This window comes from Nesoenas mayeri (assembly GCF_963082525.1).
Source record: "Nesoenas mayeri genome assembly, chromosome: 2".
In the NCBI taxonomy this organism is placed as follows: Eukaryota; Metazoa; Chordata; class Aves; order Columbiformes; family Columbidae; genus Nesoenas; species Nesoenas mayeri.
Window position 1 is genome coordinate 117,463,929 of NC_137543.1, and position 22,982 is coordinate 117,486,910.

At 46.0% G+C, this 22,982-nt stretch overlaps 1 protein-coding gene across 1 annotated transcript in view; it reads left to right on the top strand.

The window, feature by feature from the left end:
* Positions 1–18,838, top strand: part of LIMD1 (LIM domain containing 1) — a gene marked incomplete at both ends in the record, with an annotated part of 28,301 nt that extends 9,463 nt beyond the window's left edge. The window contains 7 exons of the mRNA XM_080364305.1: positions 1,249–1,350; positions 12,674–12,741; positions 14,021–14,083; positions 15,561–15,691; positions 16,908–16,959; positions 17,656–17,724; positions 18,701–18,838. Coding sequence (XP_080220431.1) covers positions 1,249–1,350; positions 12,674–12,741; positions 14,021–14,083; positions 15,561–15,691; positions 16,908–16,959; positions 17,656–17,724; positions 18,701–18,838 — 623 coding nt within the window. The remainder of the gene's footprint in view (positions 1–1,248; positions 1,351–12,673; positions 12,742–14,020; positions 14,084–15,560; positions 15,692–16,907; positions 16,960–17,655; positions 17,725–18,700) is intronic.
* Positions 18,839–22,982: the final 4,144 nt, after the last annotated feature.

Genomic DNA, 22,982 nt, shown 5'->3' on the forward strand with positions numbered 1-22,982 from the left:
GGAGCAGAGACACATCCTCTGTTTGTCCCTCACACTGCCCTTTTTGGGTAGATTCATGTTTGTTTGCTTAAACATGGATTAAATTTGCTCATTTAGAGGTAGTTAAAGGGTGATGCTGCTTTAAAACAGTCTGTTGCAATCGCAGGGCAATGCCTGAAGTAAGTAAACTGGCTTGATGCGTCATTTTCCTTGGACAAGGAATTTCTGTCCATGGTCACTAATAATGGTTTTGGGCAGCCTTGCTGCATTTCTCCCTGCAAGGTGGAGCGAGCAGGTCCTGCTAGCAGATGCTGTTAAGGGTTTGAAAATCAGTTGTCACTTCTTAGTCCATTATCAAAGCAGTTTTATGTGGAAATGCAGTGAGATTTGAGAGGCCCTAAGTGCACACCCAATACCTTTTGTGAAGGTGCACTGCTAAAGTCTTCTCCCTGCGGTCCTTTCCCACCACAGCCGCTGCACATCTGCCCCATTGTCACTCTCTCCAGCTGGACCTGGCTTTCCTCCATCCCATGGGCCACCTGAGTCAGCCCCCCTTGGCTGGTGGTGCCACCACCACCAGGTATCCTCTCCTTAAAACTGGCTTCTTACTTGCTTTGTCCTGCAAGAGGCAAGAAGAATATCTGGGCAGGATACATGTTCTGTAGGTAGCTTCTATATGTTTGGTTTCTCTGTTCAGATGTGGCTGACAGAGGGAAAAGAGATACGTGTCAAGTAGTCAGTTCAGCTCTGTTTCAGTGGGAAATCCTTAGGACCTTCAGCAGACACGAGCAGGGTCTGAAGTTGATGAGATTTAAAGGGGCTGAGTGAAGAGATGTGTTTGCCTCACTTCAGTTGCTACCAACAAACTTATTTTATGCAATAAGTAGAAGAAACTATTGGTCTTTGAACAGCCCTGAGCACTACTTGCTGCCATCCAGGCTTTTTGGGGGTTTAAAATGTATATAAAGTTTGTGGGAATGACTGGATGAGGGAAGGTGTCGCTGTAGACAAATAGGGCTGTTGTTGTTCTCTTTACTTGTTTGCAAAGTGCTTTTGCCGTGGAGGTTTGATGACTGTTTTGGCTACTGTTAACAGTGTCTCTCGAGGTGGGTGACACCGATGTCATGTACATCCTGTGGCTACCATGAACTGCCTGGTCCGAAACTGCTGGGCCACCATGCTGAATTACAGGTGTGGTCACCCAGCCGGTGACTCCAGCTGCCTTGCCAGGTCCCACTTCTGACCTCTGTCTCCTTTTCTGTCTTCCAGGCACCTGTGTGAAGTGCAGCAAGGGGGTGTACGGAGCAAACCAGGCTTGCCAGGCCATGGGCAACCTCTACCACGATGGCTGCTTCACCTGTGGAGCCTGCAGTGAGTAACCCCTGCCTGGCCCAACGCCACTGGGGCAAGCTCTTTGAGCTTAACTTTTTTCTGGTGTAAAGGAGGGGAAAAGAAAAAAAAAAAAAAAGAAAATTAAAAAAGGAAGTGGTTATTGAATTATCTGCCAGAGCTGTGTGTCTTGGTAGTGGTCATGCTTGCTGTTTGTCTTTGAATAGTTTTTTGCAAGGCGTGTAGAAAAGATGCTTTGAATGAACCAGCCGTCTGCCTTCTGGTATGGGGGACAGTTGTTTTCATTGCTCTGTCTCTCTGTTACAGCTATGTTTTCTTACTCGTAAGAGTATTTTTTTCACAGTAGCAGTGAATATGTCTTAGTTGGCATTTAGGGGTTTTTTATTTGTCATGTCAGACTTTACAGCCGTTCTGGCCTTTCTGTCTGCGGACCCCAGGGAGAGCTGCCATGCCGAGGGGTGCGAGTGTCTCAGCAGGGTCTGCAGGTGCCCAAGACACCTTTTCAGATGGAGCTGCTGCACAGCCAGTCCGGTCACCGTGTTTTCACTGCTTGTGTTACGTTTACTCGCTGTCAGCATTTTGGCCTTCTGAAGGACAGCTGGTCAAAGCATCTATGCACATGAATGACCCAGGTTACACGTCTTGCTTGTTCTTTCCCTGGAGAAATGGAGCTGTGCCCCCAGATGAGGGGCACATCTCTACTGCCTTGTTTTCTGGTTGTTGCAGGGAGGGAGCTGGTTATTGTGCCAGGGGTGTTGGGCTGGGAGCAGTGATGGTGAGCCCTCTGAAATCCACCCAGGAAACATGGTAAATAGTTAAGCTGGCGCCACCGAGCTCCCTGCCACGTGTAAGACCCACATATGAAGCTTGCTGTAGCGTATACCATGCTGCAATGTATGGATTCTCCTGAGCGGCTTTTCGAGGAGGTCCGTGATGGAGCTGGGGTGAGGAACTGGGCTCCTTGATTTCAAATGGTGGCTGTGTTTGTAAGACAGTGGTGTTTCTATTTTGTTCTCTTTAGGTCTAGTAGCTTATTTTTGGAAATGTAGCTATATATGTGGTGACAGAAAAAAAAAATAATAGTCCTTCTGGTGTTTTTGTATGTATGTTTGGTTTTCCCAGATGAGTTAGAGTTTTTCTCCTGCGTTGTGTTCAGAGTTGTAAACTCATCAGAACTGCATGTGTTTTATTTGGAGCTGCAAAGTAGGAATAAATATAGAAAGATGTGTGTGCTTTTTAATAATAGCTGAACCTTGAACTCGTTTCCCAGCTGTCCCGACACCAGCTGCCTTGCCTCACCTATGTTTTCAATAGGGCGCTTCATCGTCATCTGACTGAGAACAAGAAAACTGAAAAGAAAAAGTGATGTTTGCACATGGTGGCAGTTTCCTAAATGCTCAAGAAGTCAGCAGCTCACTTTTTTTGCCCTCTCTGATAAGTTAATTACACATCTTCTCCTGTGGAGAGGATTCCTGGCTGCAGCTGGGGCTTTGCTTCAGGGACCTCTTGTCCTCTGTGGCCTGGCGGCTTCCAAACTGCCCTTACACACAAAGCTCCTGTTAAAAATAATCCAGCAGCAGGTTCGAGCTGTTTTAAATATCTAAAATTATTCCTGTGCAACAGGCGCTTTGGAAAGAAACACTTTCAGTCCTCCTTTTAGAACGGATTTTGCCATCTTTATTTGGAGATCAGAGCTAGGGCGATATATGTGATTGCAGAGGTATCAGTGGTTACTTCCATTTATGTTTGTTTGTGTTCAGTTAAAAAATAGCTTAATCCCATTTCTAATGAGGTGGGTTGGTGAGGATTGATAGAGCAGCTATTTGCTGCTAATTCTAAAAGGCAACCCTTTCCAGAGGTTTCCAGTGCAAGATGAAAGGGTTTGCGTGTCGGGCCTCTGCAGCTGCCATCTTTCCCTCACGTGCAGGTACCTATGTGTGTGTATACCTTAGGGGAATCACTGGCTCAGGTGGCCCAGAGAGGATGTAGATGCCCCATCCCTGTAGGCATTCAAGGCCAGGCTGGATGGGGCTCTGAGCAACTATAGAATCATAGAATGTCCCACAAGGGTCATCGAATCCAACTCCTGTCCCGGCATATGACAACCCCGCAGTTCACACCATGTTTCTGAGGGCGTTGTCCAGTCTCTTCTTGAACACTGTCAGGCTTGGGGCCGTGACACCTCCCTGGGGAGCCTGTTGCAGTGCTCCACCACCCTCTGGGGGAAGAACCTTTTCCTAATGTCCAGCCTAAGCCTCCCCTGGCACATCTTCCTGCCATTCCCTCGGGTTCTGTCACTGATCACCAGAGAGAAGAGATCAGCGCCTGCCCCTCCTCCTCCCATTGTGGAGAAGCTGTAGACCATGATGAGGTCTCCTCTCAGTCTCCTCCAGGCTGAACAAACCAAGTGACTTCAGCCGCTTCTCATACAGCTTCTTCTCCAAACCCTTCACCAACTTTGTAGGCCTCTTCTGGACACTCTTCAGCATCTTTTTATGTTTCTTATACTGTGGTGCCCAGATCTAGTTGAATATCTCCCTGCTTGTGGCAGGAGGGCTGGACTCCTCTAAAATCCCCTTCCAACCCAAACTATTCTATGATTTCCCAGTCTCCTGGACCATCAGTGAATGAAGGGCACACAGCCCTGTTGTTACCCAGAGAGAGCGCCTGCCTCTCTGCGGGCATGCTGTCATCTGCAGTAAATATGATGAGATGGTTTTATCTACCAGAAAAATAAATATTTGTCTGGATGGTTGCTGTCTGTCTAGCTGCAAAGCATGTCCTGAGCAGCCTATGTGGAAACTCGGGTTTCCAGCTGAAAAGCAAGTAGTGCTTTTAAGGTCAAGCGGAGTTCGTCTTGGACACCATCCAGTACAGTCTTGTCTTTGAGAAGTCAAGGTTGCTCGTGCTTTCAATCATGAAATTTCTGCTCTGGTGGAACCCTGAATATCTCTGCTCCAATAAATAAAATATACAAAATTACCTATTAAGGTAAAGTATATTGTCCTCTAGATATTTATATCTGCTGTCCTGCTGTTTTCATTTTAGTGAGGATTTCTAATTTTGCTTGTAGTTGGATTTGTGTCCAAATGTGCATTAGTTTCCCAGATACAAATACTGAGGCGGTCTGAGGAGGGGAGGGGAGTTGATACCTCATGGTGCCAAATTTCCTATGCCCTCTATTTCCTAATACACATATATTCAGAGATAAATGATAGAGCAATTGGTTGAGCAGAGCTACGCATATGTTACAGGGTTCAGTTGTCAAGAAAAAAAAGTGCTGTTTTATCTGAGCCATTGGCATATAATGCAGAAAATTTGGCTTAGAGGTCAAAACAGCAGATTTAGAATGATTACTTTGGCATAAATGTCTCATTTATCTTCTTGTTTGTTACAGGGCAGAGACACAAACAAGGCAACGTTTTGCAGAGAGGGAAAGGAGGAAGCTTTAGGCTTTCTGCAGAATTAGTAATAGATGATATTTGATTTACAGGAGGACCATTAAAGTAGGTTAAAAAAAAAGGGGGCTTTGAAACTCACAGGGGTATTTCCTGCAAGCTCAAGGTGTCAGTTTCTGTCTTGTGTTTTGTTTTGTTTTGTTTTTTCTCAATTTTTTTTAGACGAACAGTTGCAGTTATCAAATGGTTTGTTACACATCAACCACCTCCTCAGAACACAAAAAATGCAGATGTTTCCACATGTTGATATTTGTTATTCAGGTATTAAGGAGACCTTATAAATGATACTGATTTAACTAGACAGTATCGCTCTAACCTATTGTGGTGGTTTAGTGTTTTCTCTAGGGTTCAGCCAGGCTTATATTCAACTGCCACAGATTGCCTGGAAAACAGACCTTTTTAGCTCTGCTGGAAGTGTAATTTAGAGCATAAGGGTCTTGTACGTGAGCCACTTGGTCCTCAGAGGAAATGTGAAAGCTAAAAAAGTGCAAGGGAAGTGTCAGAGATGACTGTGAAGGAAATCAGTAGGCGAGGAAGGAAGTCGGAAAGAAAGAACTGATTGCAAGGTGGTTTGAAGGTGGGTTTGATGTTGAACTGTAGCAGAAGGTCCAAAATGTGGACCTGATTTTGACCCCTTATTGCAAAAAGATGGTGAACTTGCACGTTTGCCAGATTACAGAATTTGACCTTTGACGTGTCAACATTACTACATTATTTTTCTTTTTTTATTGTAAGCTCAGATTAATGTTGATGTCTGTGTTAAAGGGTAACAGGCTGCTGTTCCAGTGGCAGAGTTTGAAATAACGCGAGCTGGCTGTCTCTTGCAACCCTCTGGGGATATATATGTTTGGTTTTTTTTAATATTTCACAATGTAGTCGTGTTTAGATGTATTAAGGGTCATTTACTAAACAAGGTATTGAAGCAGTTTATCTGTGAGCATCACCCTCTGCTTGGGCTACCTTGTCTTGCTGTGGTGATTATAAAGCATGGCTACTTAGCGTGATGTCTTTGGCATGATTATGTTGAATAAGCATGCCCCATATTGGTATATAACCCCTAGAACAACAAGGCCATGTTTTCTATTGGTATTGCTAAATAACTCTACAACTAGAAAGTCACCTTTTTCTTGCAAGCGTAACTTAATCCCAAGTTGCAGGACAGCCAGCCTTGCCAAGTGAGTTTCCCAATGGCACATGTATGTGTGTGGTTACCTTCAGATGCAGAAACTACCAGCTCTTCCAGTGGAGGCAGAATTTACTCCTTGTAGTTGGACATAAAACAACTACACTGATTGACACGCTGAGAAATGCACAGATCTTCAAAGTGGAGAGTGCAAAGTACTGCTGGTAATCCTTCCTCAGCATCCCTTTAATAAAATTAGCATGCATAGTAAACAATATATTTTTGTAGCAAAAGTAATCTCAGAAAAGATTCAGCCATGCCTGGAGACAGGGAAGCCATCAGTGCATGTTTCTGCTCCAGTCTAAATTGCTGCTTTGTTCGTGCTGACTTTTTATCTTCAGTCTCTCAGCTCGCTGGCGAGGAATCCCTGCTGTTTGGCACAAGAAGTGCTTGCTATAGATGAGAAACTCCAGGGCAGACTTCATGGTAGGATGACAGGATTATACGTGTTCCTTTCTTGGCCAGGTTTCAGGGCGGTGGTGCTCTGGGGTCTGAGCTGAAGGGGCTTTCACATTGTCCAGGTGTCCTCAGTAGATTTTCCCCTTTGGAAAGCTGCGAGTGTTCAGCTCACACACGGGAGATGCAGTCAGAGCTTTATCAATATGCTGGTGGTTTGAGTTGATTGTGTGTGTTTTAGTGCTGGCTTGAAGTCTGAAATCATTAGGACAATGTGAGAAAAAGGTTGAAATGTTTAATGGAATGTATTTCCAGTCTTTCTGGTATTTGTATTTTACAATGTCGTCTCCAAAGTACTGATTTTTTGTTAAGAACAAGCTTGGGATTAATTGTACTGTAAAGATTTTAGGGGATTTCTTATAATGTTTTAATGGGACCTATGAATAATTTCCTGAGCAGTGGCTCAGTAAGCACTGAGACCTCTTCCATGCCTAGAGAAATTAAAAAACTGCTCTCTCATATAGTTTCAATGCAGTTATGTTCACCAAGAGCACAGAGATTGCCTCCCCCTCCTTCCTCCTTTGAGCCTCTGTGTGTTAGGACGATGGCTGGTGGGTGATGGGCTGGGAGGGCAGCTCCCACAGCCACCTGGTTTTGGTGCATTTTGGGGAACAGGGCAGCTGTCTCCTCAGTGATGGAGAGAGTGACTGGGCCCTGGGTTGAAAACTGGTACCTCAGCAGGGACTCCCCGGGTTGTAGCGCTGCTTTGTCACAGGGTGACTTTATCTTACCTCTGAATTTTGAAGCTTCTAGGGGCTTTCCCTAAAAAAGAAAAAGCATTTTAATATCTTCTTGCAACCATTTTCCATCAGCAGAGGAAGGGGCATTGCTCAGTTGTGTGGCTTACTGTGGTTTCGCAATGGTTCCCTCCGAGGAGCCATTTCTGCCTTCACCTGTGGTTGCTGTGCCGTTAGAGGTGACTGACCTTTTCTTACATGTGCCAGAGCATGCTAGTGGCTCTCAGGCATCAGATCATTTTCTCGCAGCTTTGGGGTTTTGTTTTTGTTTTTTTTACCACCTCAAATATGCAGTGAGAGCACAAAATGCGTTTTTTGCGATTTTACAATACAGCTGGTGTGGCTGAGAGAAAGACTGAACATCTTAATGATAACGGAGCTACTGCATCTAAGCACAGTTTTTTTCTAGGAGACAGCCTATCCTGCCCACGGACTCACCAAGGCTTTGGTCTGAGCTGAGGTGCCTGCTGGATGGTCACAGTCTGAGTTTACCTGGTTTGGAGGATGTGCAGAGATCTGAGTGGCCCGTACGTGCAGCCCCAGCTCAAGAGCAGAGTGGAAATATTGACGCTTCTGTGTCAGACTCAGTGCTGCGTCCAGCTTTAGTGGCGGCCAGCAGAAGTTGCATGGGTGGCAGGAATTAAGTAGAGCTCTGATGCCCGACCTAGCCTGCGGCACGCAGGAGGGCACCACACTGTGTGTCAGCAACGCCATTATCCATGGAGGGCTCCAAAAGTACATCTGCTGGCAAGGAACCACTGGGTCTTGTGTGCTGCTGATCTGTGGGCAGCGGGGACTTTTGTGTGGCATGGGGGAGCTGAGGGCTCTGGGCTCTGCCTGCGCCTGTTGTGCTGCCTCCAGGGTGTGCATGGACCAGAGTAGGTTCTTTGATCTGAACCTCCTCATACTTCTTTGTGGAGGAAGGGCTGCAGCTTGGGCCAGAGCCACCCAGGCCTGAGGAGGAGCTTGTTACAATCCTTAGCAACTAGATGGATGGTGTTTCCAGGCTGCTGCCTCACTAGTATGTCAGGAGGTTGCATCCAGTGAGTCCAGAAACTGAAATCCTTTTGGATTTAACCTGCCATTAGTAATCACATGTCCAAATTTATCTTACAGCCATGGTGCTCTAAGAAGGGCGAATTTTTGTAATGACAGAAGCCCATGGCTGTCAATGTGAAGGGGACCCAGGAGCAGTTGCCAGTCAGCAGTGATTCTCACTCATCTGCTGTGCAGATACCTCAGGGAGCTTCATGGTTCTTAGATGTGATAAGTTAGGTCCACGCGGTCACCCAAGCAATGCAGGGTCCTGGTCATGCATCCCCATAGAGCCCTGGAGTCTGGAGATGGCCCTGTACCATTGCATGCATTGAGAGCAATCTCTTGTCTTTGAACAGGGTTTTGTGACCCCATTGTCATTTTAATAAAGAATTATTTTAATAAATAATTTCTCAAAAGAGAAAGTTCAGTCCAGCTCCCCAGCAAGCAAATTATGCATCTCTGAGCATCCTCCTTGGGCTGTTGCCAGTCCTTGTAAACCACTCTTCGTGTGAACTTCAAAAGGAGAGAGCTATCACTTGAGAATATGATGGACAAAAGCACCAGGAGCCTGGGAATGCAGCCTGGTGGTGTGCCTGTTAGCGGCCACTAAGCAAAGCATGTTTATTTTACCTCAAAGGCACGGCACTAGTGACAAAGCTTGAAATATTCTGAAATTGGTGCATAAATGAACTCGAGGTCATCCTGAAGGTCCTGCAGCTAAACAAATCAGACAGACATGTTCGCGGTGAGCAGTACATGAAAGCACAAGGCTCAAACCTCCTGCCAGGAAGAGGAGCAAGAAATCTTGTATAAATGAATGAAGATGGTAGGGTTGAAATGCTGAAGAATTTTAATTGTCTGAATTTTTTCAGGTGAGAGATTAGCTAAATTCAGGGTGAACTGAAAGTGAAATACAGTCAGGAAGCCAGCAGCTTAAGACATGTAGTAGAGCAACTGATCCTGAAAGTGGAAGCTATGCATTAATATTACTGCGTTTATCAAAGTATATCGTCTTTGTGGTCACAGAATCACAGAATGTTAGGGATTGGAAGGGACCTCAAAAGATCATCTAGTCCAGTCCCCCTGCCGGAGCAAGAACACCTAGATGAGGTTACATCATCATGATGCGTGTTTAAGTGGTGCATATTTAAAGTGGTGCATATTTAAAGTAGGCAGTGATCAATATGTGATTCCTTATAGGCCATTTAAGTTCTCCATCCTTCCTTTGGGTGAAATTAGGAAAGCATCTCTGTGTTCACGCACAACCTGTGCCAGCCTCTGGAGGCACACAGTCAGAGGCACCGCTTTTGAGAGGGACTTGTTGGATGCACGATGCTATGCTGTGACAGGAAGCTCGATGCGGGGACAGCAGCAGCTGCTCCCCAGCTCTGCGCTCTGGGGCAGTCCCGGCACCGTTTTTTACTGGTGTGGCCACAGGCAGAACGTGCATTTCCCAGCTCCACCGGGACGGTCCCCAGCGCAGCCTGGGGAAGTGAGCTCTTCCTGCATCTTGCTTTCCATGTGTATGATGAGGAGATGCTTCCTCACCTCAAAGGGGCGGTGGGAGGAGAGGTCCATCCCGATGTGAGCAGGGACAAGCTGAGAGCAGCAGGTCTATTTGCATGCCCCTTTCCACGGTTGCTGCAGGGACACCTGGTTACTCCTGTTTTTGGCAAATTTCCTTTTACACTTCTGCTGGGGGCTTAAAGACAGTCACAGAGAGGAGCTAAAAACAGTCAAAATGACTACCTCATCCCTAAAGAAAGTAATTAAATAATCCCTCCTTTCCCTCAGAGTGCTCTTGGTGTCAGTACCTCTTCATGGGCTCATGTAATGCCAACAGCCAAATTATAAATCCTTTATAAAGCAGTTTATCCCTCCGCTGAATGAGCTTGCAGCAGAAGCCCAGACACAGTGCGCTGGCTGCAGCACCTCCTCTGAAAGTCTGTTGCTATCAATCTTGACCTGCTAATGTCACAGGGTTAAAAATACACCGAGTGCAGAATGGCCGGTAAATGCTTTTTTGGTCACTGTGGAAGAATGATGTGGTGGCTGCAATCCAAACCTCATCCCTTCTGCTGGAATGGCTGTTCCTCATGCACCAGCCAGGGCTTTTGTCCAGAGAAGTGTTTCTTCAATGTGTGGATCCACACGTATGTTTTTCCTCACCACTTCCAGCTTGTCTTTAAGGGGAGACATTGCATACAGGTGGAAAGTCACTTGGGCATCTACCCACAGCACGAAGCTGGAGCCCATGCTACCGCATAATTTAAAATTAAAGTTAAATATTTTTTGTTTGTTTTTCATTTTTAGGTGTGCCAAATCCCAGTGCTATGTTTAAATCAGCAGGGGATTTTCAGGAGTACTTCTTGGTGCCATTAGTCTTGTTGTTAACTCACTTAGGACCACCATTGACAAGGGTGCTGCAAATCTCAGGTGTCCCCACACTCCTACTTCCCCTGCATAGAAATTGGGACTCTGTGACTCCCATTGAGTATGCTGGGCTCACCTGTGGACAGGTAGGCACACAGGAGGGGTTATCATGCAAATTTGTACCCTGGGTTATGGGCCACAAAGCTGACATGTCCAAGATTAGATACTTTTTATTTTGGGCTGCAAGTCCTGTTTTGCTGTTGGCAACTTTGGCAACACATCGAGGTGGGTGAGAGAAATCAGAGAGGGATTCTTTCTGGTTTGTCAGTTTTTCTTCTATGTCTCATCTGACATCCGTGTTGGTGCAAGAATGGGCTGGTACCCTGGGTCATCTCTGACCTCCAGGTAATGTGGTTGTCCCCAGCAGGGATAGGAGGAAAACGGAGGATGACCAGTGTGTTGGAGCAGTGTGTTCTTGCTCCTACGCCAGCCCGGTAAACATGCAGCTGAGCAATGCCTGCAACTTAACCACGAAGCTGCTGCACCAGCAAACGGAGAGAGGCTCCTTCCTCGGGAAACATGCTACCACATCTTCTGCCCGCCTTGCTGGCCGCAACCTGGGCCGGGCACGAAGGGCTGCTGGTGAGATGTTGTTCTGGCTGAATTCACTGACAAAACTTCAGCGCTGGGCTGGAGCATCTCCATTTCCCAAAGCGCAGCGGGAGTTGTTTCCCAGCCTGAGAGTGCCCTCTGGCGAAGGCAGGAAACAGGAAAGATTGTAGTTTATTGAAGTGATGCTATTTGGCTTCCTCCTTTTCTTAAAGCTTTGCAGCTGGCATGGTTATTTGCTGAAGGCTGCCAGGTAGGTGTGTGCCATAAAGCACCAAGACATGACCTCCAGACCAGTCCCTTGTGCCATCTGCCTTTATACACCCAGCATGTGATAATTTTTTTTCAAATTATATTTGCCATGTGCAGCATATCAAGTGAGAGCCTTCTGGGCCCCAGTGTCTCGGTTCTCATTTCCCTCCAGAGGAGCCTGGCAGGTCTCCCAAACCAGCCTGCAGCAGGTCCTGCTCCAGCAGCGCCCGGGCGGTGCTGCTCCCCCACCTTTGGTGCTCCCTCCAGGAACACGCTTGGGACTCTGTGACTGAGCAGAGCAAACAGAGCTGCTGCAGTGCCTGGCTGCCTTTCACACCCCTGGCTGAACGGGGAAAATGGGCTGCAAAGAGGTAGGAGCAGCATTTTATAAACAAACAAAACCTAGCCCTGTTCACCGAGGGGAAGGCATGGCACTTAGTCATGGCAGCAGTGTGAGCATGTGTTGCCATAGTTATGTGGAACTGAAAACAGATGGCAAATGTGAGGCATAAACACAAAAACTGCAGTAAGTATAAATCTTCCCTGTGTGTAGAGTCCTTTCTTGGAAAAACTTTGCCGTCTTATCTCTTTTAGGACATTCTGCTTTGCAAAAAATAAATGTTTTTAAAACGATTTCAAATTTTTGTTGGCAGCTGAAATAATGAATATGCTGTTAAGGAGGAGAGAGAAGTGTGTTGGGTGCTCTGGTGTTGCGCTGTGCTGGAGGCAAACTGGGTTGGTTGGGTGTTGCAGAGGCTTATCTGGCGGCTGCTGGTTGGAGACACCTTCTAGTGGAACAGCAGGAGGGGTGACATTTTGAGGAATGATGCCAAGTACAAGCCACCCTCTGCATGTCCTTTTCTTCTCCTTGCTCCTCTCCTGGGGTGTTTTCCAGCATGAGTCAGAGCACCCTCACTCCTTCTTGCCAGGTTGTTTCATGTTGTCATGTGCCAGGAGGTCATCCAGGCTGGCACAGCTACCTCCTCCTGCCCAGAGGTGGGACTGGTGTCTGGATCCAGTGATGGACATTCATCAGCGACCACCAGTGGAAGAGGAGTTTGGGTTAGTTGGTCTGGAGGCTGAGAAGACCCGTGCTGAGGTTGGGTGCTCTTCTCCGGCTGTGAGGTGGCCACGCCTGGATGTCCTCGTCGTTGTTTGCTTCTCAGCAGCCGGATTTTGCTCACATTTTCTCCTTGCCCTCTGCTGACCTTTCTCTTCTTTCTGTGTTTTTCCCTCAGGTCGAAAGCTGAGAGGAAAAGCCTTTTATTTTGTCAATGGCAAGGTGTTCTGTGAAGAGGATTTCCTGGTAAGCACACAGCCGAAGCTGACCCTTGTGCCGGCACATCTCAGCCTCTCCGGCAGAATGTACGGAATCTCTGCCGGGCAGCTTTGCCCACATTTCGCACAGCTCCTGTCTGGCACCCTTCTGCTCCCCCTTCACCCAGGGCCAGCCCCACATGTGGTGCTGGAAATAGCTAAGTAAAAGAATAGGGTCTTGCGGTGCAGAGCCTGTAGCTGAAGCCGTAGCCTCTTGCAATGGCTCCTTCAAAGCGTGTGTCTGTGGCCATGCTGTGGGAACAGGAGAAAGATAAATGGCTACAGAAGAATGAATGAGTGAATTTCCCTTCGGAGTTAACTGATTTTCCTTGGGCACCTTAATGGATATCTTTCCCTTGCCCTCAGGGGATTTTGTGTGGGCGTGAAGCAACACCCCGGTCCTCTCCTTGGCTGGTGGAGATAAAAAGTCATATATCCTCACACCCTTGCCCTGAACCCTCACAGATTAAGCCTTCATTGAGACTTGAAAAAGGTGTACTTACTTGTTTATTGGGGAAGTTTAGTGATTTCTGTCAGAGAGAAGCAAGTTAATCTTTCCTCTTCTCAGTATATTCTACACAGGCTGAAAATAGACTGGTTAAATGCATCTAAAATACTTCTTTTTTCCAGTTTGCACTTTCACCATTCAGACAGGACTGAAACCTTAGACAGATGATGCGTTGTGCCTGAGTTGCATGTTATGGACATGACAGGCAGTTCCTGACCATTAGATCTCAGCAATAGTGGCAAAAGAAGTTGCTCTGGGCCAGACTTGATTGTTATACTGCCAGAGAGCTGGGGTGATACTACTGGCCCCAAAGAAGCTCCAGCAGACGTATTAACAGTGTAAGCAAAGGAATAATTTGGCTTTCCAAACTGATATATACAGATGTTGTAATATTAATATGTGATAAACACAAGAAGTTCTTGGCTTGCAAATTCAATGGTCAAATATGCTTGTAAGTTCTATTAGTAAATGCCTTACTTGCATGTGCATTTATGTTATTTACTTATACTTAATTAAACTTAGATTTAGGACGTGAAAGTTACAGGAACTCGGACTCCTTCTGAACACTGGAAGTCTGGTGTCTTTATGGAGTATCTCCAGGCACCCATCCACAGCTTCATACACTGGAAAAAGCACTGGGAAGTTTAGCTTGTGGAAGGAATACAGAAAAAGGCCAAGCAAATAACACCCCACAATATGCTGTTGTTTATGCTCGACTAACCTTGCGAAATTTTAAGCCAACTGTTTTTTGTCCTTGCAGTATTCTGGTTTCCAGCAGTCAGCTGACAGGTGTTTCATTTGTGGTCATTTGATAATGGACATGGTAAGTGATAATTGCTTTAGGAAAAGAAATCCCACAGCTTTTTAGAAGAATGCATCAAAAGCAAAATATATTCATATCCAGTACTGTCTGCTGTCATCTGGTAGCCTGCCTGGCGTGAGATTGGTAGCAGAGAGAAAATCCACTAAGCCTTTTGTTGATTTTTGCAGGGAAGCGAAGCTGGCACCCTGCTGTGTGTGGTGCAGAGACTTTGCTCTGCCTGTTTTCAGTGTGAGCTGAGAAGCAGAACCTTTGGCTCTTTCATCCCATCTTGTCCTTCTTTGCACAATGTATTTTGAGTCCTGTCAATGCTTCCTGCTCAGAAGTGCTGATGCTCTGCAGTGCTCCCTTGCTGTGGGGCATCAGTGCAGCTCCACTGATCCTGTCATTCCTGTAGTCAACCTGTGGCTTCCCACATACCTTCAGGATGAAGCTACTGTCCTGTTGCTGCTTTTTGAGGGTGCTGGTACTCTGGGGAACACGTTTGACCCAGAGTAAGTGATCCAGACCTCAGTTCAGATCTGCCCAAGTCCTTGCAAACTCTTCAGCAGCTGCGTGGACATCCTGCTGACACAGGCAGTTCTCATTATCCTACAAGAGGTATCACCCATTTGAGATGTGCGTGGAGCGGGTCACAGCTCAGGGATCAGCCAGCCTTTAGCCAGCACCAGGCAGCATCCAGTTGTGGGTGATTCAGAGGGAGACAAATTCATGATCATGTCTCTGGTGGTGTAAAAACCACAGCTAAGGCAAAATAAATCAGGAATTTCTGGGTGGCCAGTTCACAGCATGCCTCCCAAGATTTTCTAATGCTTATCATTCATTATCTTTGCTTGCCTGCTTACACTGGAAAGCATTAAAATTGGAAAAGCTCTTTTATACTCAGAAATCTGATTACTTGGCTGATGGACCATGGTGTTCCTGGTAGCAATTGCGGCCCCAAAGCTAGCAGGTGAATTGCAGCTGTTCAGTTCAATACAGTTTCCATAGTCTGTGTTAATTAGAAAGCCAGGCCTAGCGAGTACAAAGCTCTTGGATATCTAAGGCGTTATGAAAACATAGCAATAGTATTTGTTTCAGCCTCTCATGCAGAATATAAAGATATATTTCCTTTTGTTGGTCTGGTGCATCATGCCTTGTGATCTTGCTAAGTGTTCTCCAGCTGTTGGCTTCAGAAAGTATTTTCTTTCCTTTAAATTCTGTCACTTCTGTCCTTTGTTATGCTAAATACCTTGACTGAGACTTTAAATTGTTTTCTTACACATGCTAATAATTAATTTCTCTGGAGCAGGTGATATATATTAATTCCAGCTGCCCTTTCCATCCCTGTTAACTCATTATTCAGATGAGGTGCCTGAAAAAAGACACAGCCCCACTGATGAATATGCAGCATTGTCCGATGTAAAGCTGTGTGTTTATTGTTTTCACCTTTATTGGCTGTTCACAGGGTTTTTTTTTCCTGTCTCTTGGTTTGTTGCAGATCCTGCAGGCTCTAGGGAAATCATATCATCCAGGCTGCTTCCGATGCGTGGTCTGCAACGAGTGTCTGGATGGTGTGCCGTTCACTGTAGACTCTGAAAACAAGATCTACTGTGTCAGAGATTACCACAAGTAAGGACAAAATAAACAGCAGATGTGTCCCAATCAGCCAGCCTACAATTTAGCTTTTCAGCTAATTAGGAACTGTCGATTAGTAAAATAGGGACAGAGTTAGAAGCGAGAAGTTTGAGGATGGGGCTAGACTCTAGAATTTCCCGATGTGTCTCCTTTTGGCCTACCATCTACTCCGGTGTAACTCTGAGGAAGTCACTTAATCCCTGGGCTTCAGCTGCCCCTTCTGCAAAGCAGAGGCAGTGAGAAATGGTGCTTATGAAGCGTTCAGTGATGTGAGAAGTTAGTCCTCTCTAAAGACTCTGAATTCCCATGGAAATCAATGTAAATTGCTTTTTGAGTAGTTGCAGGGCTGAGTTTGACTTCTGAAGAATGCTTTTGGAAATCACCACGGAACGCGCAAGTGTAACTTTTATCCAGCTCTAAATTAAACAACCGATAAATCCACTTAAAAAATCACTTGTCATTTAGACAGTAAAACACAATTGTGCTCTTAGCTGGTAGTTATATTAGAGCTGCGTACATTTTTAGTGTGTCTGGCTCACTTTGCTCCTTGCTCCATTTTCTGAATAGGCAGAGTAGTGTGTGTTGCTCAGGCAGCCCTGGGAGCTGTTGTGCCAAAATTACAGTTGTCTTCGTGCGCCACCGTTGTTGTGAAATGATGCATGTTTCCTTGTCATTTCACTTAATTACTTATCTATCATGTTACATTGTGTTACAAGGCTTTAAGGAGCCTTACAGTCGCTTGGTGTTTTCTCTGAGGTTTCCTGCCCTGGTGCAAGGCTGCCACTTCTTTTAAATTTTGGTGGGGTTTTTTGTTTGTTTTGTTTTGTTGGTGTGGGGTTTTTTTTGTTTGGTTTTGTTTGTTTGTTTTGGTTTGTTTTATTTTATTTTCTGGGGATGCTTCTGCCCAGTTTCTCCTCATTCTCTCTTCCAAATTTCTCAGTGGCAGCCAAGAATTCTACAGTGTGTTCGTGGTTTTTTTTCCCTTTCTTTTTTCTGGCACTAAATGTAAAATTTAAGTTCTATTTTGCCTGAGCAATGTGTGCCAAACATTACTTACAATCCTAAAATGAATTTATGATCTCAGGCTGTAAAGCTTTCCAGTGGATAAGTTATTTACAGCTGCAGCTTTTCGTCTTATCACCAAGAACATAAAGGCCTCTCTTTTTATGTTGATCTATAACTTGCCTTCACTTTCTCATTGCTCTTCCAGAGTTTTAGCTCCAAAGTGTGCAGCGTGTGGACTTCCCATTCTGCCCTCCGAGGTGAGAGCCTTTTATTTTGCATCCCCTCTGGGGAGGGAGAGTCATGTCTCGGGTCTTGCTCTCTTTTACACTTGACCCTGTTTCAGGATGAATGTATTTGGGGATGGGGAGAGACGATCGCTTCCTCCAACATGCAGCCTTTTGACCTAAGCTTAGATGCTGCCCTTGATATGTGACCCTTCTTTTGCTCAATAATGAAGCTTATTTCTGCTGAGCTGTGCAGATTTTTCATCTCCTGCAGGATATACTGCTGTTGGGTTTATGTTCAGGATACCTTTCCTTCATGTCAATACATGCTGGTGGTGCTCCTGAATGACCCCTGTGTGACCCCTCTGGGACAAACACATCTTCACACTTGGAGGAGATGAATCTTGAGCAAAACCAATTTAAAATGCTGAGAAATGTGGTATATTAAGATTACCAAATATTTAATATGTGATTTGAGATAGATGTGTCTGTTAAACAGAGAGTTTTACATTTCTGATGTTACATTTTAGAGAATGCCTGCAGTCAGTCGATGATGAAGCTTTACTGTAAAAATAACTGCAGGTGGCAGGATTTATTTTGTGGTGTCCAACCAGCAGCTCAAATGCATTTGTTCAATGTTCACATTGTTGCAGGAAGCAGTCTACAGAGTGCCTGTGTTTTATCCTGTTGTAATCCTTAGTAATTTCTCTTCTGCTTGGATGCTTACAGGGGTCTGATGAGACCATTCGGGTTGTGTCCATGGACAAGGATTACCACGTGGAATGTTATCACTGCGAGGTAGGTCAGCAGCTTTCTCAGGGAGTGGGCACTTAATAGTGATAACTACTACTATTTTTAAGGTGGAAATAAGTCTCCTCCTTCCAATGGCAGTAGATGAGCAATTCAAACCTTGCATTGTACGACCTTTTCTGTCAGTGGCTGAGAAATTTCCAGTTTGAGGACAGAAGTTTTCGCAGCATAGTGTCTCAGCTGCGATTTCATTTGCTATCCTTAAAGTTATGGGCAAAGAGTTCATTATCACTTCTAAGCTTGGCAGTTTATTTGTTAATGAAGGGAACACGGTGACTTAGTAAGGTTATATTGCTGCCTTTCAGAAGCCTTGAGCTCCAGATCACATCAGTGTATCTGATTTCCCAGTCAGATTGCTCAAAAATGCTAAGGTGATGACTGATCCCGTGTGGTGTAAGTTACCTTCACTCTCGTGGGAAATGGAATATGTGATCAGGGCTGGGGAGAGGATATGGCTTCACAAAAAAATCCCAGGAGATGCCAGTTCTTAAACATTGGTTTGGTCTTCATGCAGGGCTTCTCAGAGAGGCTTCATGCTTCTGTTCTGTGAATTAAAATAAAGAGATGTCTTCTCTCACTGTGCTCGTAATGCAGTGGAAAGAGGCCCTGACTCAGCGGGCCAGTTTCACATCAGTACAACTGCAGTTAATGTAATGTGAAGAGGTGAATCCTACCTGTGAGTGTAAGGAGACACGAGCACATTTAAAATACATAAGGGTAGCACCTCACCACAAGATAAAGCTTATTTGATGAAACTGTTTAAGACAAATTTGTACGAGGCTGCCCTCAAAACGCCTGTGTCAGATGCTTTCCCTCTTGTGGCACATGGTGGACTTACTAGGAAGGAGCTGTTGGTTCGGTGTCTTCTGTCCTTGTTGCAGAATCTCCCTGCTAGAAGCCGGGCCCTGCTTGATGCCGGAACATTAACATGCGCTTTGGTAACTTGCATGGCCTCTTTTTGCAGGACTGCGGGATGGAACTGAACGACGAAGACGGGCATCGCTGTTACCCGCTAGATGAACATTTGCTTTGTCACTCCTGTCATCTGAAACACATAGAGAATGGCACAACCCCAGCAGCTGTCTACCACCACCACTACTAGCCAGAGTGGCCGACATGGGAAAGCCCAGACAGAAGATCTGTTACGTGACCTCTCTCCCCCACCCTCAGTTGATTTCCTGTGTATGTTTTTTGCCAGTCGGCAATGTTTCTGTAAAAGGATATGAGAGATTTTTGATGGATTCCCAGGGTCTGGATGCTTGTGAGTTCCAGCTGTATCAAACCACATCTACTTGACCAAGAATGTGGCATGTTATCTAAACTGATTGGTTTACGTTTACGTGCCTTGTTCTGCTCTCTGGAGATCCTCTTGGCTCATTTTGGAAGATTCTTCAGTGAAAGCACAACTCACTATCGTGCCTATGAACTCAGATCGTGCCACGCACAATAAAAAAGGCAGAGGCTGGCTTGCCTGCCTGTGCCGGGGACATCTTGTCAGTCTACTAAGTCTTTCCTGACAAGCACATTTCATCAGATTCCCTGAAGGACATCACTCTATTAATACCAGTTTTTAGACACTCCTTCTCTTTTTATTAATTCTTTAGGAAAAGAAAATAAGAAGGTCTGTGCAAAACGGTGTGCTCAGACCTTCCAGTTAATTCCCTGAACTCCGGTATCAAGTCTGGCTGTAAAAGCACCGGCTCTCCAAGCACAAACCAAGCATGCTGGCTGGCAGGTGGAGGCCAACATCCCATTTCAAACAGAACAGGAAACTGGAAGAAGCTCTAGGCTAAGCTGCTGCAGTGACTTGGGGCCTGGGCTTGCATGTCAGCGTGATACACAGGGGCCAGTCTGCTGTGTCAGATTCCGAATAGCAGATTATATTTGGAAAGGAAAGGTCAGGATGCTGAAAGTATGGACACTGGGAAAATCCAGCCTGATTCTTGCTTGCAGAGCTCACTTGAGAAGAAAGCTCGCTGTACACAGACACTTGCCTGAGTTTTTCAGCCTGTCCCCACAGCTCAGCCCCCCAGCCTGGCCACTCCTGTCCGTGGTGTTTACCCAGCACAAAGCCATTTTGTAATGGTGCTTATTTAGAGCTCCGGGAACAAACTTGAGATCGTTATGAAGGCTTTGTTACACAGGGATTTAGAGCCCAGCTCCACAACCTGTACTCAAAGGAGTGTGTTGGTATAAACAGATTTGCTCCCATGAATAATAACAGCTTATCTGAGCAAGGGCTTAGAGAGTTTGGCCCTTAATTTCTGTTCCGCTGAGAAAACAGAAAAGCAGATTGTTTCTCTTTTTGAACCCCACTGTTTTATAGTAAAAAAAATCTGCTCCTTCAGTATATATTACATATATGACAGGTGTGCCCGCAGTGCGCCTTCTGTAGGTACCAAAGCTGTGCAGTCCATCATGTACAAGTACAAAGCTTTTGTTTAAGAAAAAGCTCTTAAAGCCTCAGATGCAATCAGGGCTCTTAGCTACCCTTTCCAACTTACTGTGTGGAAAACTAGTTAAATCCTCAGGTATCCGTGCTAAAGATGTAAATTCAGTTCTGATTGATAGGGGACTGGATGACATTCTTGAAGATCTTTCTAGGGAGAAAACTAGAGTAAATTAGCTGAGCAGTGGCATGGGGACTCCTGACATGAGCCTGTGCTGAGAACCCGCTATGGTTCAGCCAAACCTCTTTTCCTGTAGTACAAATGCAGCTAGACAGGTGCTTGGACTTCACGCCAGATAGTCAGACTGCTGTGTGTACCCATGTGGAGCAGCACAGGTGCTGGCTGCAGCAAGCTGCCTGTCTCTGCCTGTGCTAATAAATACCACAGGCCTCACCTGAGCGTGCTGCAAGTTGCTGTGCTAAGTATTACACAGAGGCACGAGCATCTGCTGTGAAGTGGATAAAGACCGGTGGCCTGTTAGCACCCTCCTACCCATCTGTATCAGCTTGCCTTGGCTGAAACCTCAATGTCTGAAGCTGCCCAAGCCTCAGGAGCTTGGTGGCTTCAGCGTGGATTTTTGTCAGGCTGGCAGACCATCCAGCCTTCCACCCCATCCAGCTGTGAGTGCCTCTGCCTGTTGCTGATGCGCTTCAGGATGGGGACGGCTGGTTGGTCCCCTGCTGGAAACCAGGCACAGCCCCAGCCTTCCTGTAGCTTGGCTCTGCAATGCCATTTCTCCTGGGGACATGCAACTGACAGAAAGCTCAAGGGGGTGGACTTTCCCGCTGCAGTATACATGTCTCTGGAGCATATATAGTTTGGAGAGTTTTATCTGTGATTTTAGAGGAGGTAAAATTTTAGAGGAGGTAAAATTGACCTCAAATATGGGATCTCCCTGGGGCTTTAAATTTGGCCTTCAAGTGCTGGATAGTGAGGAGATGGGAGCCGCCACAGAATATAACTGGTGCTGTATCCAGGCTTTATGGCTTGGGGGCAACAAAACACCCAGGGTGAACCCTGCAGTGCTGTCTCCCTGGTGCTCTGTGTCAGCTCGTGTCCTGCAGTGCATCTGGGCACGGGGAGGTGTCTCAAGGTGCAACTGTGATCTTAGGACTGTCTGAAGGGACTGAGGTGGGAAATAACACCAGCTGAGAGTCCCTGGCAAATGGTTCAGATAGTCCTTGAGCAGGTGGTTCCCTTCTCTGAGCTTCCTTTGTCAGCAAAGGCAGTGAGAAACCAAAGTGGCTTCTGGAAGTGAGCTGGAAATGCCAGCCCTGATCTGTCGCTTGGTCTCTGAGAGACCAGCTACTACATGGCTCATGCTTTTGCTAGTGCCTGATTTTTAGAGCAGCCCCTTATGCACATTTTCTGGCTTCTGTTTTGCAAAGACCTGAAAACACTAGCGGGGCTGATATTTTCTTTTTAAGCTTCAGTTTAGAATTATAGAATAATTTTGGTTGGAAGAGACCCTTAAGATCAAGTCCAACCATAACCTAACTCTAGCACTAAACCATGTCCCTAAGAACCTCATCTACCTGTCTTTTAAACACCTCCAGAGATGGTGACTAAACCACTTATCTGGGCAGCCTGTCCCAATGCCTGACAACCCTTTCCGTGAAGAATTTTTTCCTAATTTCAAATCTAAACCTCCCCTGGTTCAACTTGAGGCCATTTCCTCATCCTGTCACTTGCTACTTGGGAGAAGAGACCAACACCCTCCATGCTACAACCTCCTGTCAGGTAGTTGTAGAGAGTGATAAGGTCTCCCTTCAGCCTCCTTTTCTCCAGGCTGAACAAGTAGTTTTAACTACTCTTTCACTCTTGCAGCCTTCCCGACAACCCTAAAATAAGCAGGCAAGAAGGGGAGGGGGAGAAGGACAATTTTCCCTCCTGGAGAGCCTTGAGCAGCCTGTTTATGGATCCTCCTTTGCATCCATAGAAAGTTTGGCCTCTGCTACCCCATGGTGTGTTGTTACTCCTGTCAGCTATCCTGTATCCCTCAGTGCTGGGGAAATGAAGGCTGCCCTACTTTCAGTTTTGAGGTCCAGTATAAATTATTAAGTGCCAATGCTCTCCTTTCCTGTATTTACGAAGAGCCAGAAGTGACAATGTGAAGCTGTTGAAAATGGAGCGTGTGAGCTGGTGGTTTTGAAGCTAAAGCAGCCGCTGCATTGCCCTGCTCTCCCATGTGTGCTGACTCGCACCACTGTTATCTTTGGGAGTTTGAATTCATTTAAGATCCTTTATTATTCCTGCTTTTTCTCCTAGGCTGTGGGTGTCTGAGTCCGTGGTGATTGTCTGTGGCTTGTCCCCGGCTTGTCTCTTTCTTTTTGGTGCCGAATGGTGGGTCCGGGAGGGAGGCAGGGGCATCATCCTGCACGGAGGAGGCTTCTCCTCCTCCTGACCTCTCACGAGGGGTCTGTGGAGCTGCAAACCCTCGCTGCCTGCCTTTGGGCAGCCAACCCAAAGGGAAAAACAGGCAGGCAGGTAGCTCTGCAGACAGAGGGCGAGGCTTTTCCTGCTTTGCAGAAGAATTTTGGAAAACATGTTGAATTCTGCCTGTCACCTGCCTGATACGCGTTGGGCTTTGCTGTTCATGTGAACCTTGCTGTCTTTTTATTTATTAAGATGCCGAAACATGCTGTGAAGAGTTAGTCTCTTCTGACCAGTTTTAGAGTAGGGGACCCTTGGAAGTCCCATTGTGTGATAATGAGTAACTCACATGCAAATAGCTATTCAAGTTAATTCACTGAAACTTAGTTTCAGGAGCCAGAGCTTAATAGATTTTGTTGTTGT